The following is a 21,384-nucleotide window of genomic DNA, read 5'->3' on the forward strand; positions in this document are numbered from 1 at the left end:
CATCTGGAAGTTCTAGTCCTTCCGGACTAGGATTGGGCCAACCTTCAGGGTATTTTCTTGTGATTACCCTGAGGTGTGTTTCAATCCTGCCTCCCTGTCAGGGGGGCTTCTTTTTTGGTTGTTCTTGGGCTCTTGCTCGAGTTTTCCATCCATGTGATCTCGTCACATGGTCTTCACTTATTCCAAGGGTGTCTATGTTGCCCTTGTTCACCGTTCTCACTTTGTGGGACCGGAAGTCTAAGCTTACCTGGTTTTTGTTTAACCAGGGGGCACCGAAGATGGCATCGTATCTGTCGATGTTAATTACATCGAAGTAGTGTTTTTCTACATGGCCGTTGATCTCAACGTCCACATTGGTTCCGAACAGGATCTGTGATCTTGTTCCTTTCATCCCCATTTGAAGGACGACTGGGTTCTCCAATTGGAGAATTGGGATGTGGACTGCGCAGACAAAGTCTGGCGATAACGCGTCCGTTTCGGCTCCACTATCGAATAGCGCATAGGCTTTTATGCCTGCTATTTTTATGTGAGCCGTTAGCGTTCTCTTTGTTGAGAGCGGTCTGTTTGCGGGGTATTTTCCCGCGTCTTTTGAGATGCGGAATTTCGCATCAAACAAGGGGGACTGGGTTTCGATGGACTTTTGGTCCTTCTTCCCTTTGTCCTTGTTTTCCTTGGGTACTTTGGTGTATTTCCCCAAGGCATCTTTTCTTGGTGCTTCCACCAAGGCTTCGGCGACTTTTTCATCTGCCATGTTTTCTAACTGGTGTGCTACAGCCAGTTTGATTTTATAATTTATGTCATCGTGGTCGATGACTGACATTGGGCCCATTCTTATGGTCCCAACGTTGACTTCCTCACCCTCTGAGTCGGGTGAGTATTGAGGTCCTTCGTATGGGTCCTCTACTTCGAAGCTTGATGCTTCGGAGTTACCAGAGTTGTTCTCTGGTTTCTCATCTGATGAGCCTTTCGACTCTTCATCCGTTGAGTTCGCGATCTCCATGGCAGCTATGCGCCTTGGTTTTTCATCGCTCGTTATATTGTGTCTTGGGCAATCTTTCGTTTGCCCTATTTTGCCGCATTTGCCGCAAATTGGAACTGACTTTTGGTCAGTTTTCCTCGAGTTTTTCGAGGATGTATCCTCTTTCCATCTGGGTTTCAGCTTCTTCTGTTATGGAAATGGGAAATTTCCCAATTTAGACTCTTATGGGCCCTGCACACACCCAAATCACATGATATGTAAATAATTAGAGTTTATCCAATTATTAACCACCTAAACTACCACTTGTGAAAACATCTGTTAAACCATATGTTAAAATATCTGTAAAATCGCATGAGCTCAACCTCTACCCCTTCCCTCTTCCTGCGCCTCGAACGGACGAAAATGGGCGCCTCCGGCCCCATTTTTGTAACATCTTCCGCCTTCTTTCCTGATGGGAGGGCTCTGCCGCAGCTCGTGGTTGCTGTGGTAGTTGTTCTGGTATAATAACCTGATTTGTAGGCTGAAGACATCTTCAGCCCGTCAATTATCTTGTCTACACGAGATATTGCTTTTAACATCTCCTCGTTTGAGGAGAAGTCTGCTCTGATTCTATCATGAGCAATCATTTCCCTCTTCCATTCGAGGGGAATGTAGTTTAGGAACCTGGCGTTGAAGGACGCCTGGTCTGGTGGCGTCACCATCTGGGACGCTGCTTTTGACAGTTCTAAGTAGAACTGTTTTAGGCCTTTTTCCGCTTCGTATTTGACGTTGCGGTATTTCTTTGTCGCGTTCAACGTGGCGGAGGCTTTGATGAATGTTCTCATCAATATGTTGAGAACTTCGAGGAACATGCCCTCGTCTCCTCTGAGGAGAGTTTCGTCTCGGAGTCTCATTCCGAGGTCAAATGCGGGCCCCCCTAATCCACGAATCAAGCAGTCCAGGTGGACTTCATCAAATTGGGGACCTTTGCATCCTCGCGAGGCGAGGAATCCCAGTAGTTCTGTGAACCACTGCCAGAACGATTCCATGTCGTTCTCCCCTGACCATTTCTTGTCAGGGAATGCCGGCCCATTCTTTAGGGCTTCTGGTTTCACTCCTTCTGGGTAGGGAGTGAGTATTCTCACTTCGGCCATTCTTATGGCCTTTTCGTACCATTTCTCCAGGTACTCTTCTTGCTCCCCTGCCTTCACGGGGTTGCTATCCAATGGAGATCTCTCCTTTGGGCGGGTTTTTGCTGGGGGAAATCTTCCTCGCAGCGTTTCTTTGGTTTCAGGCGAATTCGCCTGAAGTTGTATTTGTATTCTCTCATTGTTTTGAGAGGGTGTGAATGAGTTACCTCTCTGTTCGAGAGGTCCGTCATAAGTGGATGTTTGGCCGAACCTTTGGTACGTGCCAATTCTCCTCCTAATCTCTGAACGATGCCTTCTTTCGGCATCGTCTTCTCCTATCCTTGGGAGAAGGATCTCCTTAGCATCTCTGTCGAGTCGCTGATGATATTCCAGTGTGCTTTCACTGGTGGTTCTTTTCGTGAATTTTTCGCGAGTTCTATTTATGTCCTGGACCGTGGTCCAGGGGTGTTTATTTGTTTCCTCACTTTTTTGTGAGAAATTTATTTCCTTCAGCAAATCTGTTTGTTCGCTGATTTTTTCAGTCAACACGTCGATTGCGTTGGCCATTCTTTCTAGAGTTATCTCTAGACGAGCCATGCTATTATGGTTCGTTTCCTTGATCTTTTTTTGGATCGAGTTTATCGCGTTTATTATGTGCGATTCCTGGTTTTCCAGGAGGAAGTTTGGTTGGGCGAGCAGAGACTCTCCCCAGTTGACATTTCCGCTTCTGGGAGTTCCAGAATGGGTTCTTGGAGTGAACACTCCACGCTCGCTTTGTTTAGGCGAGGCCGTTGTGGAGGGTGCTTCCCTTTCATAGAGGGGTTTGTTCGCTGGTTTTTCCTTACTTTTACGTAAGGCTTCCTCAGCGAACTCCCTCATTTCAGTTCGCCTCCTCTTCATTATCTCGGAGACCTCCTCCGAGGTTGGCAACCTTGCCTTGTCTGGCATGGTGTGTGGGAGTGTAAACAGCAGAAGTTCTTTTGGAGCTTCCACGCTCTGGGAGATCCTGCTCTCAGGGCGTATTTTCGTGCCTTCTCAGGCTGAAAGCCTGAGAAGAAGTTGATCTTCACTTTCCATCCTCCATTCAGACGGAACCTGGAACAAGTCCAGTAGTTTTTCGGATAGCCGACGTGGGGGCTCTTCCCTTTGTTTCCTTTTGTCTGCCTTTGGGGCTTGACTTGGGGGCGTGAGGGGGGACTCCAGGGGATAGTGGGGCCCTGGAGTTTCCTGCAACTCTATCTGATCAGCTTTTTGGGCTGATTGTTCGGCGCTTACGCGTTTTTCGCGCAAGTCAATCACCTCATGAGGAGGTGAGGTGTTACAGGGAGGTACAGAAGTAGCCGGGGGCGCTGAGGTAAATAGGCATTCAACCTGAGAGAGATACCGCTGCGAGTCTTCGGGCTGAGTCAAGACGACGGTTTCCTTGCTGATACTCAGACTCGTCCAGTTGCCCGAAGTAGCGTTTAGTCTACCAGCAGATAGGGAGATACCTAGGATTTTAATGCCATCGTTTTTGTATCTGTAATGCCCCTCCGATGACGCAGGTCTTGGGCCTGAACAACTCCATGCCGTGCGTAATTTGTCTAACTTGGAATCATCTGGGACAGCCCATGAGGCATAGCGGTCCTTTCCCGTAACGCCATTGGCTTGACGTAAAGTGCAACCGATCGCACTGACAGTCCGAGTGTAAACCTGAACTGCTATGATGATCGCCTGACAGTTCCCTTTCTATGTTATCTAGGCTTTTCCGCCTCTCTTCACGCAGCGGTTCAGTAAGGGTGTGAATGGAACGACACAGCCCATTGGAAAACTCGTTCCATGCGGGTTTGGCTTCAGTTCGAGGATGCGGGGTTCTCTCCTTTGCGCACAAGCGTTCCCAGACCGTTGTGGTTGGCAGAGCGGCAGGCAGATGTGCCACGTTGGACAGCTGTTGCGATAACTTGGAGGCGAGATGTACCGTGGCCGATGGGTACGACATTTCACGTGGGTGATGCCATGGTGCATGCGTTGCGCTTGACATTTCCAAGCGCAATGATAGACCTGGCGAGGTGTGCCTCCAATTGGGAGGTCCAAGACATGACCCGGGCAGTTGCATCAGGAGTAGCTCTTTATGTGTATCTCAGGCTCCGGCCTCTTCTGCATAAGAGAGCATGCTAACACGAATGGGGAGCGTAAAGGGACAGTCGAAGGAATTGGCCGGGCAGGCAAAGGCCCCAGCTTACGGTCCCAGTCGTTGATGGGCGGGGTAGTTGGGAGATGACCGTCCCTGACACCAGGAACGTAGCCTAGCCACATCAGTGTCGTAATCTGAATTCCGCCCAGAAAGGGTTTAGACGTGTAGATGTCACATCCGAGAACTTGGTTGAGGGCCTGAGCAACCATGAGGGCAGAACGTATGATATCTCGACGCGTCGAACCAGTAGATTTAATCACAATCAAAGAACCGCCGCTGGCTGAACAGTGCAGGTTCAGTGAGTGCCCCAGCTCGTGAGGGCATCGTGAATGAACTGCCAAAATGTCCAACAAACCAAGCAAGGGTGACGATCCCGATACGTGGCAAGCCGATACACCTGCTGTCTCTGGTGGGTGACCAGCTGAAGGATATGGCTGATCATGCAAGGACACTTGCCCAATCGCATGGCGCATCGTCCCGGCAGAGTGTGTCGTGATTGACGGATAGGCTACCGCTGAACAATATAGCCCATTCAAGCGTACTAGCTCAAGAAGTTGACATGCAGGCACGGCTGGAGGATCCCACCAGTCGTGCGAGAATATCGACTCGGTTGTATGACGCATTGAATTGGTGGAGCAAGTCATGATTGGTGCATGCGCCGCTACCGAGTGGTGTGCTGACTGCGGGTGTGCTGACTTGAGAAAGGAGTGCGTGGATACAGTCGGAGATCCTGAGCTAGTAGACGAAGAGGTCAGCTCAACCGCTTGGCAGGGCAAGCGGATGTGATTCATCATAATCGGCCGACCAGCTGCGACTGAGTGACACAGATGGCACGAGCACTCCGGCTTGAGAGGGTAAGACAAAAGAGCACCTAGACGGTCAACAGGGTGCATCGCGCTTGATGATTTGCCTGCCCCTGAATGACCTGGCACACGTGAGCGTGCCAGCGTGATAGGATTACGCGGGGGGTCAGTCGGAGGATCCGACTGGAGAGACGCTATGGTTGACAGATGGACCACCGATGAGCTGTATGACTCAAATGAGCACATCATCTCGATGGGACAGCACACGGTAACCGTCAAGTAACTTGGCTGGGCAAGTGAAGTTATCCAGCCGTCGATGGGCAAGGTGGTTGGGAGACGGCTGCCCTTGACATCAAGGACGCAGCCTAGCCACATTGATGTCGTAAGCTGAGTTCCGCCCAGCTGGGGATTAGCTGCATGGATTCCGTAGTTGAGATCCTCATTGAGAACCGGAATAACTGTGAGGATGATATGCTGCCCTTTAACCTGGATGGATTGGTGACCGAGATAGATGCGACGCGCATCAATACCGATGGGTCGTGAGATCCTTTGATGCATTGAATCGATGGAATGTGTTACGATCAGTGAGTGTGCCGTTGCTGAGCGATGTGGCATGTGCCAACATGCAATCTTGGGCCAACTGTCGATGGGTGAGGTAATTGGAAGTCGGTCGTCCTCGATACCAAGATCGTAGCTTAACCACATCAGTGTCGTTCCTTCGAGACCACTCAATGTAACCAAATGAGAAACCCCATTCTTATGCATAATCTGAGTTCCACCCAGCTGGAGGTTAGACAGGTAGATGTCGCATTCGAAAGCTTTGTTGAAAGTGTGAGCGTCTATAAGGATGATGGGTCGCCCTTCCGCCTGAAAGGATTGACATGTGGAACCGATGAAGGGTATCAGGACTGGCAAATGGGTTGCAGTCGGTCCGTTCGAGCGTGCCAACTTGAGAAGTCGACGCGCAGGAACAGCTGGGGAATCCAACTGATCATGCGATGATGCCAATTTGATCACACGGTGCATCGAATCGAGGAAGTGCATCGTGGTCGGTATATATGCAGATGATGACATTGGCTCAATCACTTGACCCACCAAACCACTGGAAACCATCGTAATTGGCAAACCAGCCGTGGCTGAGCGGTGCAGTTCACAAGAGTGTTCTAGCTCACATGGGTGATGTGAAGGATTTGTCAGAGGATCCAACTGGGCAGGCAGGGACGACAGTTTATGGGTCCAACCGTCAAAGGATGGGATGATCGTAAGACAATTGCTCTCGGCATCATTGGCGTAGTCTTGCAACATTGGTGTCATGATCTGGGTTCCGTCCAGCTGGGGGTTGGGCACGTCAACTTCACTACTGAGAGCTTTGTTGTGAGCCCGAACACCAATGCCGACTGATCGTGCGATCGTCTGACGCGTCGAGACGATAGAATTCGTCACAATTAGCGATCCAGCGCTGGCTGGATGGTACAGATAATAACAGTGCCCCAGCTCGTGAGGACAACGCGAATAACTCGACAGGTCATCCGCTCCTGGGAGGTTCCGCCCATGCAGATATACCAGAGTGACTGAGCTATATGGCTCCAACAAGTGCACCAACTCAGGAGGACGGCACAAGGTGACCATCGACGGGTTCGACTGAACCTGCGTGCGCATCAGCTCTATTGTACGACGCGCTATAGCGACAGTATGCGTTGTGCACGGTGAGCAGGCCTTGGTTGAGCGTCGTGACTCGTGTGGGCACACTATTTCGGGAGGACAACACAAAGGGACGTCTGGAAAATGTGGGCAGTGTGCCGTGTTCGATGCATAGACCACCCCTGAATGTTCCAGTCCAGGTGAGCACGCGGTCTTGGAAGGATGATACCTAGGGGTAGCTGGGAAGCTTGGCCGGACGAGTGACGATGTCGACTCAGCCAAAAGGCGTGTCAAGCTACTAAGGAGCATCACTGTGGAAGAACAGGTGGTAGCTAGGCAGTCTGGCTCATTCAGGCACACTAGCTCTGGTGGGTGCCTTGAGGGTGCAGCCTGGCAATCTGTCTGGGCAATCGGGAACTTGAACCACGATTTGACCACACGACGTGTCCGACTAGTGAAGCGCCTTGCAGTCGATGGGTAGACCACCTCAGAGTCATACAGCGCATGCAAGCGTTCCGGCTTGGCAAGCGGCAATGCCTGGTTGGCTGGGTAGCGCATCAACTTGATGGCGTGCATCGCAGCTGATAAGCCGGTGGGGACTAAGCTGCCTGGCTCGCTTGAACCACCCGGGTCAAATGGGTGACATGAGTGAACAGCTACACTATCTGAACAAACAGGCAAAGATGCCGGTTCAACCTTGTAGCGTGTTGAGCCAGCGGTGCATGTCGTACCCGACGAACCAGTCACAATTGAATGAGACTGCTCGGACAGGCACGCTGGATCCAGTGAGCACCGCAAAGGGGCAGCTATATAATCCGATTGACATGGCAAGGCTGATGATTCGACCTCGTGATGTGTAGCACTAAGGGAACGTGTTGCCATTGACAGACAACCTGTAACGGAACGATGTCGCTCGGGCAGACACGCTGACCCAGGTGAGTGCGGCGAAGTAACAGCCCGTTGGTTTGACCGACAGACTGCGACTGAGCAAAACGACTCATTTGAATGCGTTTGCTCGGGTGGATGCCGCAAAGAGCCAGTTGGAGATCCCAGCTGGAGGGATAATGGTGTCGGCTCACCCATGAGACACATTGGCCCGACAGTGTGTGTCGCAGTTGGGGTGGAGACTGAGCTGGACAGCTCGTTCGAGTATACCGACTTGCATGGATACCATGAGGGCGTAGCTGAGCGATCCATCTGAACAGTTGGGCGCTTAAACGTGGATTCGAGTGCGCGATGTGTCGAGCTGGGGGTGTGCCGTGCACTCGATGACCAGGCCGTGGCTAAGCGATGTGGCTCATCTGCATGTGTTGGCTCGGGCAGACACCGTGAAGGACCAGTGGAGGGACCCAGCTCAGTCAATGAACAGACGGTGTTTGAGCAATTTGACTCAATTGGACGTGCCAGCTCTGAAGAGCACTGCGAAGGTGCAGCCAGACGCTCCAGCTGGACAGCTGGGTCCGTTGCTTCGACTGGTTGAGCAGGCACAGATGATGATTCTGCCATGCGGTGCGTCATACTAGTGGAGTGAGTCGCAATCAGTGAACCAGCCTGGACTGAGCAATGCACTTTAAACAGGTGTTGCGGAAGAGCGGATGGTTGGTCCGTCTGGACAGTTGGGAGCGTCGATTCCACTGTGTGCTGTGTTGGACCGTCAAGGTGCCTGGCACTCGATGGGCAGGTTGCATCTGGATGCAACGACTTATGTGAGTGTGATAGCTCGGGCAGGCGTTGTGTCGGATCGGTTGAGAGGTTCAACTGAATGGGCAAGGATGGCAGTTTGCCCTTGTAACGTGATGGTCTAATGAGGCCCGTAGTGCTTATTGAACGGTCAGCAGCTGGTCGAACCAAACGAGCAGCCAGTGATATCAATTCTGTCTTGCGACGAGTTGGGCTGGTGAGGTGCCCTGCGCATAACGAACCTGCCACAATTGGACAAAGTTGCACCATTGGGTGTGCCGGCTCGAGTGAGTGTTGCGCAGGAGCAGTCGTTTGACGAGACTGGAGCATCAAGCTGTTGTGGCGTGTCGTGCTCGATGCACAGGCTGCAACTGCGCCATCTGGCACCGAGGACAGGCGCAGTGAGGGCGACTCCGGATTCACCGCAGCGGGCGATATCGCAACGACCTCAGGTGTACAAGGTCGTACTGGTACCAATGAGGGGTTGGTTGTGACGATACGGGAGCTCGCTGCTCGGGACTGTGTGAGGACAAGGACCTCCTTAACATGTTCGAAATGTAGAACGAAATCAGCTAGTTTTCGCTGTAAATAGTTCCAAGTTCGATGTAAAGTGCTTAACTCGGTCCAGCCCAATGTGATCAACGTCGTAAGGATGATCTGTCCTGGGTCTGCCTTGAACATGGCGGGGATGAGATTGGAGTTGGAGATGGTTTGGGTGAACCGGTCCATCGCTTGAAGGATCAGTATCAGCTGTTGACCGCGCTCGTCCGTGATGCGGTAAGAGGTTGAGGAGTCTGTAGCCAGTTTGCGGAATGACTGAACCTCTATGTCGTCTGGGCCCAGCTGTTGCCACTCATGTAGCAAGTCCATAGGCGTGCGCTCATAAGAGAATCTCCGTGGTGATGAAAACTCGTCTAGCGCACGCTTTAGTGGGATAGTGGAATACTGATAGTCTGAGTTGACAGTGCCTAAGTTAGATGAGTAATCCTCCTGTGTGTGAGCTCGAGGTCGCACGATTGAGTTTGATGATGGTGCGACCGGGGTTGGGGCACCAATGTTACAGGGACGGGTTCCGGGGAACCCAACCTGAGCCGTTCGGCTCACTAATGGAGGTGGCTGCGTAGCCATCGGAGGGAGAACGGAATGGGAGGAGTGTCTGGCAGTGTAACCTGTGTGTCGGCCAACGGTAACTTGGTGCTCCTGGGAGCGTACCGGTAGCGAGTATGATGTGGGCTCCTTGAGGGAGCCACCTGGCTGTCTGCTAATGGGGACTTGGCGCTCCTGGGAGCGTGCCGGTAGCGGGTGTGCTGGGAGTGTGTGGCTAGCGGTGACTTGGTGCTCAATGGAGCGTACCGGTAGTGAGGGATACTGGGACTCCCAAAGGGAGTCACCCAGTTGGTGGCTATCGGTGACTTGGCGCTCATGGGAGCGTACCGGTAGCGGGAGTTGTTGGGGAAAGCGGGCTGGTGGACCAGTGCACGGTAGTGGGTGACCGTGGGAAGTGGGACCCACGGGTGTGTGGCCAGGCATCCTGGAGCTGCCTGGACCGTATCCTTCTCCTGAGGAGGTGGGATAGGTTACAGTTCCTGATAGGGAACTTCTGGTTGGATGGGAGTAACCACTCGACCACCCGGTGGACTGGTGGGAGTGGGCAGCAGGAGGTTGGGCGTGGGAATGCCCACCTCGTTGCGGTTTTGTCATGGAGAGGAGGAATAGGGAGGTGGACATGGTTCCAGGGTTACAGGTTGAGTTTACAGTGGTGGCACAATGGTGAGGATGTTACAATTGCGGTACAAGGTTTTAGGGTTATGTATTCGATAATGAGAAAACAATTCCGGCAACTGCCTTACATGTCATATGACTCATAACTATCTAATATAAATATTACAATGGTCAAGGGAAATCCCTTGAAACTCAACAAATCCCCCAGCCAGCACCAAAACCCAGTGGGAAAGCTTGGCATGGGGTTTGACAGCGAAATAAGGTGATGGAATCCCAAAGTCTGCTTGCCTATAGTCACGGACCATAAGATTCTAGATCCGTTTCTATAACATGAGGGATCTTCCCCAGCTTGGGTTAGATCAGTATGTTGTGGAGTTCTGGGGGTATTTTGCCCCGCACTTACTCCACGTAAGTTTCTAAAACCTTCAGGGACCAGCCCTGAGGTGGTTGCTAATGCCGGATCATGTTGATCCTCGTTGTCGTCTGATGACGGCTTTTGGTTTGAATCTCCCAAGATGGGAGATTGCGGTTTCTTTATAAACCGCTCATTTCTTTTTAGTGTCGCTGCAGATGTGACCTTGCCCTTGCGGGCGTGTTTAGGCGCCATAGGCGCTTCCGAGTCAGATGTTAAGATTTTAGAGTTGTGGGTTGTGTTGTAAAACACACCTCCTGCACTTAAAAAAGTGTGAGGTCTTAGGGTGGCTCAGCACACAAGGCCATAAGTGATACAAGATAGTGTATTTTACGGTGGTGTGTAAGCAGTTACCCGGAGGTTCCCACTTGCCCACGTGACTATATGTATCTAATTTACATGTGACTCGGGGTTCGGGGCTATTGCCCTGACAGCAGCCAAGGGTGTTAAGTGGCTTCCAGCTCATGTGTTCAATAAAGACATGCGGTGGAGGGGCCATCGGTTGAAGAGGTAGTGGAGAGAAATGAAAGTTTTGCGGTGATGGCAGCCTGGCATTACCACTATCCGCCTCATCACTCTAAGAGGTAGTGGAGAAAGTGAGAAGGAAGTGAGTTGGGGTGATGGCCCTCCCGGCGCTACCACTATCGTGCCCCATGATCCCAAGAGGTAGTGGAGAAAGAAGGAAGAAGGGTGTTGGGGTGATGGCAGGACTTGAACCTGCACTCCTGTCAGGGACTCGTCCAGGGTCGAGGGGGTCCGGGTATAGCGTCCGGGACCGAGAGCCTCGGATCGGGCGTGCGTACTGACAGGCCCGATGTGGGACAGTGGTCCCTGGCCACTTAGACTGAAGTGGAAGGTTGTTATTATTATTAAAGGAGAAATATTGTACTACTTACCTGAAGTGGAAGGTTGAGAAGAAGGCTACTTCTTCGGTTCCCACTTCAGGTTCGTTTATATACATGCGGCTTGGATCACATGACGGATGCCACGTCACCCTCGCACACAGCCGTAACCACCCGGGTGTCTCCGTGGGAGATCCCGAGGGTATCCGGTGCAGGCACGCGTGCTGGGCACAGCGGGAAGTCGCCCGAGGTGCCCGGGCCGGGTACATGGTGGGCGCGCTGCAGATGGGTCAGTTGTACATTGATACAGAGAAAGTCGTCCATGTAGAATAAAGAGAGAATAAAGGAGAAGTAAGATAAGGAGAGACTGAGGAGGGGAGGATGAGGGGGAAGAAGGGAAAGGGGAAGGAGGTAAGGAATGGTGGACCGGCGGGGTACCGGGTCAGGTTGGGCCGGGTGGAGCCGGGTCAGGCGGGTGTGCCCTGACAACTCCTCCGTGCCCATGGACTTATGGAGGCTACCATTGGCGCTACCACTATTGCACCTCACCATCCCAAAAGGTAGTGGAGAAGAGAAGAATAAGGAAGGGTTGGGGTGACGGTGGGACTTGAACCCACAGTCCTCTGGCCAGTCCCGTCTGGGCTTACGGAGGTCACCATTGGCGTTGCCACTATCGTGCTCGTCATCCCAAAAAGGTAGTGGTAAGAAGAAAAAGGAAGGGTTGGCTTGATGGCGGGACGTGCACCCGCGCTCTTGCATCTCTCCAGCCAGTGCGGCTCTGGGCTTACGGGGTTGCGGTTGATTGGCATTACCACGGTGGCCACGTCATCCTCCCTTCAGATGTTAGAGGCCTAATTAGTTTTAAACAGGGCCACCGCGTGAAGGTTTAGGCCCGTGCCGGGTGTTCGCTGTGGTAGCAGAACTCCCCCTCGACTCACATCCATCGTCGAGGCCCGACAGGGAGGGGATGTTCCCATCATTTTTTGTTCGGCCCTGATCACGTGTATATTTCCTTTTGCGCTCATCTCAGGGGGCGTGCTGAGGGAATAGTGCCAATCTTTACCTCTACTACTGTCCACAACTGTAATGCCCCCCAAAACAAAGGTGTCGCATCCTTCCCAACACCCCAAAACGAAGCGCCCTACCCCTGAGAATGATCTGCAGTCGCTATCACAAGCATCAACTTCCTCTGAGGACCCCCTGGTCCATGTCAACCTTGCCAACCTCGAATTGCGATCTCTCCCTTCCTTGCCGGAACCAGTGTCATCGTCATCTACCAGTGCAGGTGGGGATAGAAAGAAATCATTCATTAGCGGTGCAGGGACCGTTCTCCAAGTCGCTTCGGCTGCTCTCAAGCTAACCCCTATTCCGCATCTTGGTCAGATCCCTGACTTACTCCTGACATTGCTCCAAGTCTACGAGGTTTGGGTTACAGTTCGGGCTTTTACGATCAGTGCTGACATGTTGCTGGTGATCCGTACAGTCAGTGGATAACAATCACAAAGATCTCAAAGGCTTAAACGATGAGGTTCAAAAGGCTTATACAACTATTTTTCGACCACTACAGCTATGGATAGGGAGCATCCCTCCCCAACTGACAGATCTGATCAAAGATTTCCACTCGTACGTTCCTCAGCCTCTTTCTCAGTTATCAGCATTAAACAACCCCTTCCACAGGGTTCTTGAGGAGCAGATTCAGCAAATCAAGTCACTACAGAGTCAAAGTCGCCTTAAGAGGGTGTTTTTATCAAAGCAAATTACCCAGAGCATAAATGAAGTAAAGGTGTGCATAAATAAGGCTGTTACGTCATTCTCGGTTCGTTGTTCAGCACCTCAAGCATTAATCATTGGCTGATCGAGATGTGTACTGCAGACTGAAGCCACGGTTTCGACGCTCGTCCAGACAATAAAGTCATACTCAAAGTGTATGTTGCCGTGCATGATTTCGGGCATAATATTTATCACTGTTATCAGCTGAACTCTCAGAATTGGGCCAGGTTCCTGCCGGGTACAAGTTCGTTACGAGTAAATCGGAGTGCCTCCCAGACACGCGGGCCAGGATGCAGGATTCTCTATTGAATCATCTGAGGAATGCCGAGAGCCGATTTGTATGGCTGCGAGGTTCTCCTGGTACCGGGAAAACAGCGATATGCAAAAGTATCTCATCCACTCTGGACAGGCAAGGTGCTCTGGCAGCATCGTTCTTTTGGGATAAAAACCGAAAAGGCACCGGCCTTGATTCTATCGAAATGTTTCCCTCCGCTCTTGCATACCAGCTTGCACACTTCAGTGCAGACTACGAAATTCTGCTCGTCAAGCAGCTTCAGGACCCGGCTCTTAGGATGGTCCAGAGTCTACCTCTAGAAGAACAAATGAGGGCTCTGGTCATTAAACCTATGGGTGGCATCAAGGACATGCTTTCATCAGGGGAGGAACATCTCGCCATTGTCTTGGATGGATTGGACGAGTGTGGGAACCAAGAGGCGCTTGAATCCCTAATGAGGCTCGTGATGATGCTTGAGGGTCTGCCTTCGGCATTTGCCGTATTAGTCAGCTCACGTCCAGAGACGCAAGTTATTCGGGCTCAGGCTCAAGGTGGAGTTTGGGGTGATGTCATTCCGTGCGAAAACATGGACATGATCAATAAAAGCGAAACTTTTCGCACTATACGCCGCATGGTAGATGATGGGTTGAAGATCCGCATCTCGGAATCATTATGGAAACCATTGGAGGAGGAACTCGATACTTTTGCTTCAGCATGTCGCGAATTGCCCGTTATTGCCTCGATGCGTATACGTGAAGTCTGTGCTCAGACTCAACGAGGTGCCACCCTCAAATCGGAGTTCGATTACTTCCGAAATCTCTTGGATGCACCGACTGATCTCAATTCAGAGTACGTGCGAATACTGCGGCGAGCCTATACGCTGGAATCACTGTCTGTTCGCCCAAATGTGATTGAAAATTACCGCCTTGTAGTGGGGACGATTGCTGTGGCGCGGGAATCGTTGAGGTTGCGTTCCATTGCGCAGCTTTTGGGAATTACGGAAGATGAAGTCTATGCAACTTTGAGACCAATCAGTTCAATCGTCTATCTTCCTTCAACAACATGGGGGCAGCCCAAATTTTATCATGCAGCAGCGAAGGAGTTCATCGTGGGGCATCCGATCAGTGGCACCTGTGACCATCCTTTCTTTATCGATGATAAGGATGGGTATTTCCTTGGGTTACCGCTCCTTCGACTCCTAAGGGGATTTGAAATGCCCACCGATCATCCTTTAGGAGATGAGAAGAAGTGGACGAAATTTCGGTGGAAGTGGCAACCCGAACATATCCGATATGCTGTCAAATACTTGTTCAGCCACTTGGACTCCTCAAAGCTGTTCTCGCAAGATTCCAATGAACTGCAGCAGGAGTTTGATTACTTCCTTACCCATAACTTACTTTGGTTCATCATACTGTCGCACGGTAAATTCACGTTCCCGAATAAATTCCGTCAATCTAACGTGAGTTTATACTCAATGGATTCTGATGTCTTGAATGTTGTGACACATTTCACTCTAGAACTATAATTACACTCGACTATTAAGAGAAGCGGAGGGAGCGAGCAAAGATGTAGTTGACTGGTGTCCTCATGGCCACTTGTCCGAACTTGAAGGGTTTTATCCTTGGCACATCTTCCGTTCCATTATTCCCTTCACTCCAACCTCATCTCTACTCTTCAAATCGTACAGTCATCTCTCTGACCCTGTTCATATCTTCAGCATTTCCGGAGAGTTTGCTGGTCATCTGATTCCATTAAGCGAGCATGCACAAAATGCTCGGAAGATTATGGAGGCAAAGCTAAGCAGGTTGCCAAGGGAGCAGCCGGGTTACAAGGCTGAATTTCTTGACCTCGATATTCGTGAAGGCACAGTGGCTTCTGCAGCAATCTCCAAAGACGGTAGTCATGTCGCACTCGGCTTCGGAGATGGTGGCATCGAAGTGGTTGACATTGATCAACAGCATTCCATCGCCCGATTCCAATGTGACTCGTGTAGTCCCCCAGTGTGGATCGAGTTTATCTCCGGCAGGCACCGGATTGCTACCGAAGATAATGAAGGGAATGTGTTCATCTTCGGCCATGGTTCACAGCCCCTGAAGCTTGGTGCGCTCCCCAGCGGGTGTTATCCTTCTGTCACTGTGGCAGCGGACGATGGATCATTCATCGTACGACTCCCACGGTATCTCGATCCCGACTGGTATAAAAGTGTGTCGATCCTGTATGTTTCGGGGAAGCCATCCATGCGTTACCTTTCCTCTCCTAGGACTATACATACTACTGTTCCAGCTCACCATTCTCACTGCCTCTCGCTTGAATTGTCTCCTGGGGCACGATACGTTGTCGCTTGTGATCAAAACCAGGCTTTCATTTGGTCGACAGCGTCAAGGGAGTTCATAATCAGTCATCACGTATGGGATTTCGGAGTTTTTGTTACAGGCATAACACCGTACCGCCCGTACATCACCAGTGGGTCCATTGAATACCCACTGGATGGTATCCCTCATACGCTTGGCTCTGGGACGAAGTTTGATTCAGACAAATCGTGGCTGGAATCGCTGTCACATAGAAGCTTGCAACTCTCACAGCAGCCAAGACTTCCGCTGTCATCGGTCAATTATGGACGCCATGAAGAACTGGACACCCCTAAACTGAAATTATTGCTCGACAATACATTGAAACTCATTCTCCCATTCCAATACTATCCATTCGAGTTTGATATAAAGTATCTTGACAGGCAAGAAGTATGGTATGGAGATCGAGTGATAAAGGCTCAACATTTCGTCTACTTTCCCCGTGCCAGCAAGGACGGGACACGATTTTTGGTTCAGGGCCGTATGAGAGCCCCTATCGTCGTTGATATTAGCCAAATCGTTTAGTACAAGTCTATGATCCACATTCTTTGTACTTGTTAATCAGCTGGGTGACAGTTCGCATTGTAGTTGTCTCGGGAATAGCAAGGGTATTAAAATATGCACATAATTACATCAGGAAGGATTGCACCTGCATACACCAATGAAGACGATGGACAGGTGCATAGTTGTCGGGGGGGAATGGGCTAAATTTGACAAATTACTCTCACCTTATCATTCAGCACTCTTTGGGCGAGTCCTTGAGGTCCGCAACGCCGCGTCAAATCTGAGAGACGGCGACCCTCGTTGAGTGCTAGTGTAATCGATATCATTGACAATGACAATCACCCTGCTAGGGCATGAGAGCAACCGTGTTATTGAGATGGCTCTTTACGCCGCCTCGATATTCCTGCTCAACATATATTGCACCAGTACTCAATGTATGGGATAAATTGGAAAATCACGAGTTCTAGGGCGGGGGAAGAAACAAAGCTATGAGATGTCGGGGTAGAGCCGGTGCCAAGTGGGTTGTATTAGAAACGCGGGCTGTGGGTCAATGGGTGCATCGGGGAGGAACAAACGACTAACCAAATGATGAAACACAATTGTCGTGGTTTGTGAGTGGGGATATGTGCCACCGAGTAGATGTGTGGATTCTATATATGAAGAAGATGTGTGATCCCGGATGCGACAAACCTACCTAACTCCAGCCCAGTTGTTGATCAGACCGAGTGTTAGGATTTAGAACATGGGTTGGCATGTAAATGAAGAAATAGATAAGAACGGACTGTTAAGGCTTAGGGCACCGCAACTATCATGATGGTGCTTGGTTAGGCCCAACGCGATCGCATGGATACGGACTCCGGGTTCACCTTGGACAACCGATATCTAGGCCTATAGAGGGGGGTTCTCAGGACGTTCAAAGAGGGCCTAGAGGCCTCTTTTGTATGGGAACATCCCAGGACGTCCTGAGACGTCCCAGACTCGAACCCAGCCGTCTCCGCTTCGTGGACGCGCACTGCACAATGTTAGAAAACAACTAAGTTCCCTTTGTATTACAATTCAAAAATCACGTTTTCCGGGGGAATCCGCATTCAATGAACTTCATTCAATGGGCTTAATACAGTTTCAATATAAATAATTAGTCACATGTAACGGGGTTAAGGAGTTCATGTCCGATCATCTACTCCGAAAACCCAGCACGCGACACTTCGCTACGATGACTGGTTCACTTTGGCAGTGGCGATGCCCACCGGCAAACCCCGAAACAACTTTAGGGTCTCAAAAAGGAATCTCTCAGAAGCGCCCCCTGCACCCTTCGCGCCCCTTCACCATCTTTCACACTATGAACTTGCCTGCGGACCATGCAATGGATGTGATTAATTGCATGTCAACAATCTTGACCTCCCGGGACTTTGGTAATAAATTAAGAGAAATTCACATCCGGATTCTCAATCCTGCACCTGAGCTTGGCAGCACAGCGATTGTGAGAAACTGGATCCTTACAAGTGCTCAAGCGATTTACACAGAAGAGATACAAGTACTTATGGAAAAAGAGAGCAGGCTTTGCATGAATGCCACCCACCTTCACCCAACACAACTTGAAGATGGAAGAATCAGCATGCTGAAGCCACTATTCGAATCTAAGGCACCAGCAGTGTGGGCCCTGATCACCCATTTACTTACTGTGGAAAGCAAGACATGGGCAAGGCGCTGGGCGAAGCTGGCACCTCCAAGTGCTGAGATGGGCAGTGGGAGAGATGGGGGTGATGATGGGGATCATGTTAGTGCTGGAAAGCAGTTGAAGGGGAACTACAATTACCCAGAGAGAAATTATGCTCTGCTCCAAATTGTAAGTCAAAAGATTCTTAACAAATATGATCAATCACTGACTCTGGAATTGCGCACAGAAAGGTGTTGTAATCATGTCAATTATCCTGAATAATTACAATAGCCATTGCAATGCTTTGCAAGTAAAAAACTCCTTCTATTTGGCTGCCTCGAATGCATCGAAATCGGTTCGTGCATGGGCTGCACACTGCGGACTCGTGGTCTCCCTTTCAACCAGTGAGAGCCTTTGGACATCACTGATAATCAATCAGAAGGTCTTGAACAAAAGTCTTGGACCCACCTGTGTTACCAACATTGCATACGACAACTGTGACTTCAAGTTCAGCATCGGCCAGTCAACAGACCTCAAAGATTGGACATTCAAAAGCATCACAATGGGCCTGTTTTTTGCGCCACCAAAGGAAGTGCTCCCTCAGCACTTAGAATATGCCCAATGGTTATGGGATACTCACCCAAATAATCCCAATGCCATAAACGCCCCACCCACAATCAGCCCCATCGACGCTATACTGAAGAGTGAAGCTTCATTCAAGTTGGTGGAGCATTTTCAGTGGCACATTGCATCAGTATTAATTGAACAGCACTTCCCAGAAATGCGATCACATCTTATCGACCTGCCATCAACCTTCAGTTTGCCACCACATAAAACGGAGTTCTCAACAGCAGAAGCTGTGTATGCAAAAGCATCTACCATTGATGGGAATATCGAGGCAATAACATCGCTTCTTGATCAGAGTGGTATTGTGAAGGAAGGAGTTTTTGAGAAATATGTCATCCTTATTCATGGGGATCTTGGGACGATGGAGAAGATTGACAGGATCTTGAGCTTGCAGTGGATTGAGGAAAATGTGTTCAAATGAATGCACTACCTTCTACCTGTACCAGGACTCTTTCATGTCAGAATGGCATGTGTCGATGCAATAAACAGGATCTATGCAATAGGGGATGGCTTATGAAGTGACCTGAATGGGCTCTACAAGCTCCTATGTTCGCTTTTCCCAAATGACATCTCCAAATTGAACAAACTAGTCCCTCCTTTTCGGATGCTGAATGATGGATTACATTACGTTACCCAGTGTACAATTCTTGATGCCTGAGCAGAGAGTTTGGGAGGTGACATCAAAGGATTTGTGGCTTCCAAGCCCACGTTGGAAGAGATCAACCAACATGCAGGGGAGATCACAAGGACACACTTTGGATCAAAATGAAATAATGTTATTAATCAAGAAGACCGAGATCAAAGAAGGGAGAACCAACTTACGTTCAATTGAGATGCAATGTACTATCGCATCCTCGTGCATGCGATGAACTATGGAATGGTTGACATGATAATTGATGTCCTTACATTCTGGGTTCCACTTTTCCAAGTAAGTGGAAAACATAAGTATGTGACATACCTTTCAAAGTTCCTCTCCAGGCTGCAACATTACCCACATCCACTTCAAGAGGCTGTTAAGAGGTGCTGGCTGTGTAACCCCTCTGGGAAAAGGGGGGGATTTCAGGCAATCGACTGGCAAGTGGAATTGATGAATCTTTATATGAAGGTGCAGGTGAAATGAATGATGATTTTTGGACTACTTATTGTGGTACATGCATCTAGGTTGTCTACTCAGGTACAGGGTCTGGAAAAACAATAGAATACATTGTTAGTCAGTCATCGATAATTCAGGCTTATCGAACCTGCATTGAAGATGTTGAGGAAGATTACCACATACCAAACAAGACCCTTCACCATGCAACTCCTGACATAGAATCCAGATTAGTCGCTATCCAATGCAAACTTCGTAACCTTCATCCTCACAAATATGTGAAGGGATGTGCTTCACACACCTTGATAGAAGATCACATTCAGAAGGGTCTTGAAGTATTCCAACGTGGCACAATGGGAGGGTCAAACAACATAAGACAATCGGAATCAATGGATGAAACTGATGAGACTTACCAAATTGAGGCAGATGACTTGGACGTTTGATGACGTGGTATGGTTAAATCAGAGCAAGTGGCGGAATTTTCCTTGTTTGGACAGTGTGTCCCTAAAACAATGTTAACATATCATGTTTGTATGTAGGAGCACATATTACTTACTGGAATGACCTGGCTGGTTACAAGCCTTGCATTGCTTGGGGCAAGTGCGAGCTAGCAGAGAAATAATGAGTGTTAAACATGTCGGAGTGACCAAAGAATCTCACCATTGTGCCTGCAGTTGCCACAGTTTCCGCACTTTTTCATGCAAAGAGGAAGGGCAGCCCCGGTTTCTATTAAGGTGGAAGGCTGAACAGGCAGTTGAGGCTGAGCAGGTGGTGGTGTGGGAAGGGGGAAAGCTGTAAGAATGATTGGTAATAACATGAAGGCATAGCGGCCTCACTCCTCCCAGTCAATGAGTTGCATAAAGTCTTGGGGAGTTGACAGCTGGTTGAAGTTTGCATCGTACACAATATCATTGATGATGGAGTCCCCAAGTACTGCCCAATCGCCTATCCACAAGTTGTCTTGATGTCCAGGATAATGGTGAGAAAACTTGTCTTTCCTCCAGCCCTTAAGGGCACAGCTGAGCTGAGCAGAATGCTTGACATCCTTTATGTAGTTTGGTTTCACATGCTGAGGATGCCACTTGGATGGTTGCACTGCAAGTTCCTGATGGAACATAGAGGCAGCAAGACTAGGGGTGTGAAGATCGCAGCAAGTCACAGGCTTGTGCAAATCACAGCGTTTACAACATGAACGGGGTTTCGCTGACATAAGTGAGTTGCATGCACTTGCCAGACATAACCTCAATACATACAGATGTGGTCATTACCAAAGTGTACCTCAAGGACTTTCCTCTGGCATCCAAGGCAAGGGTCATCTTTTGGAAGCCATTGGGCATTGATGAAGGCATCCAATCCAGGGTCAACATTTTCACAGTCTCCTGGGTTTCTTCTGGTCTTCTTCTTTTTGGGTGTCTTCGAATGCGGCATCATGCCAAACTGCTTCAGTCTGGTTGCTGAGGTCAGTATTTGTTAGAAACTGGGTGGATTCGGACGACTCCGGAGTGGAATCGGAGACTTAGCATGGAAGGACCTCAGCCTCAGCGACTCAAGCGGAGCGCTGTGCCATTGCTGGTTGTCCTAGGGGTCCCTAATTTCGGATCTAGCAGAGGGAAAGTCTCTTGGGGGGAATTCAGGTCGATTTCGGACTGAGGTTACAAGTTACTAGGTACATTGTATATAAGGAGGGGTCCGGAATCAAAAGGAACAAGGGTAGGACAAAAGGAAACAAAGGGAGATGGAAAGAGGAACAACA

The 21,384-nt window shown here is 49.9% G+C and overlaps 6 protein-coding genes across 6 annotated transcripts; 4 read left to right on the forward strand and 2 right to left on the reverse strand.

Annotated features, from left to right (window-relative positions):
* Positions 1–3,123: 3,123 nt before the first annotated feature.
* EI90DRAFT_3123550 (uncharacterized protein) lies at positions 3,124–10,113 on the reverse strand (the record flags this gene model as incomplete). Its single annotated transcript, XM_039063627.1, has 3 exons — positions 3,124–3,788; positions 4,311–4,541; positions 4,617–10,113. The coding sequence occupies 3 exons, from the start codon at positions 10,111–10,113 to the stop codon at positions 3,124–3,126; spliced, it is 6,393 nt and encodes a 2,130-aa protein (XP_038916104.1).
* Positions 10,114–13,083: 2,970 nt separating this feature from the next.
* EI90DRAFT_1019413 (uncharacterized protein) lies at positions 13,084–14,528 on the forward strand. The gene is made up of 4 exons (XM_039051388.1): positions 13,084–13,144; positions 13,265–13,286; positions 13,336–14,254; positions 14,338–14,528. The coding sequence occupies exons 3-4, from the start codon at positions 13,422–13,424 to the stop codon at positions 14,411–14,413; spliced, it is 909 nt and encodes a 302-aa protein (XP_038916105.1). The 5' UTR covers positions 13,084–13,144; positions 13,265–13,286; positions 13,336–13,421; the 3' UTR covers positions 14,414–14,528.
* Positions 14,529–14,886: 358 nt separating this feature from the next.
* On the forward strand, positions 14,887–16,607 carry EI90DRAFT_1019448 (uncharacterized protein). The gene has a single exon (XM_039051389.1). It carries the CDS (start codon positions 15,190–15,192, stop codon positions 16,276–16,278), a length of 1,089 nt encoding a protein of 362 aa, XP_038916106.1. The 5' UTR covers positions 14,887–15,189; the 3' UTR covers positions 16,279–16,607.
* Positions 16,608–17,596: 989 nt separating this feature from the next.
* Positions 17,597–18,962, forward strand: EI90DRAFT_3016406 (uncharacterized protein; the record flags this gene model as incomplete). Its single annotated transcript, XM_039056982.1, has 2 exons — positions 17,597–18,103; positions 18,162–18,962. The coding sequence occupies 2 exons, from the start codon at positions 17,597–17,599 to the stop codon at positions 18,960–18,962; spliced, it is 1,308 nt and encodes a 435-aa protein (XP_038916107.1).
* Positions 18,963–19,568: 606 nt separating this feature from the next.
* On the forward strand, positions 19,569–20,065 carry EI90DRAFT_2834292 (uncharacterized protein; the record flags this gene model as incomplete). Its single annotated transcript, XM_039053642.1, has 2 exons — positions 19,569–19,646; positions 19,703–20,065. Coding segments are annotated over 2 exons (441 nt in total), but the record flags the coding sequence as incomplete, so codon positions are not given.
* A 398-nt stretch (positions 20,066–20,463) lies between these two features.
* EI90DRAFT_3123553 (uncharacterized protein) lies at positions 20,464–21,059 on the reverse strand (the record flags this gene model as incomplete). Its single annotated transcript, XM_039063628.1, has 2 exons — positions 20,464–20,834; positions 20,885–21,059. The coding sequence occupies 2 exons, from the start codon at positions 21,057–21,059 to the stop codon at positions 20,464–20,466; spliced, it is 546 nt and encodes a 181-aa protein (XP_038916109.1).
* Between the last annotated feature and the right edge of the window lie 325 nt (positions 21,060–21,384).

The sequence above is a fragment of the Cantharellus anzutake genome (assembly GCF_015039405.1).
Source record: "Cantharellus anzutake strain C23 chromosome Unknown EI90scaffold_23, whole genome shotgun sequence".
NCBI classification, from domain to species: Eukaryota; Fungi; Basidiomycota; class Agaricomycetes; order Cantharellales; family Hydnaceae; genus Cantharellus; species Cantharellus anzutake.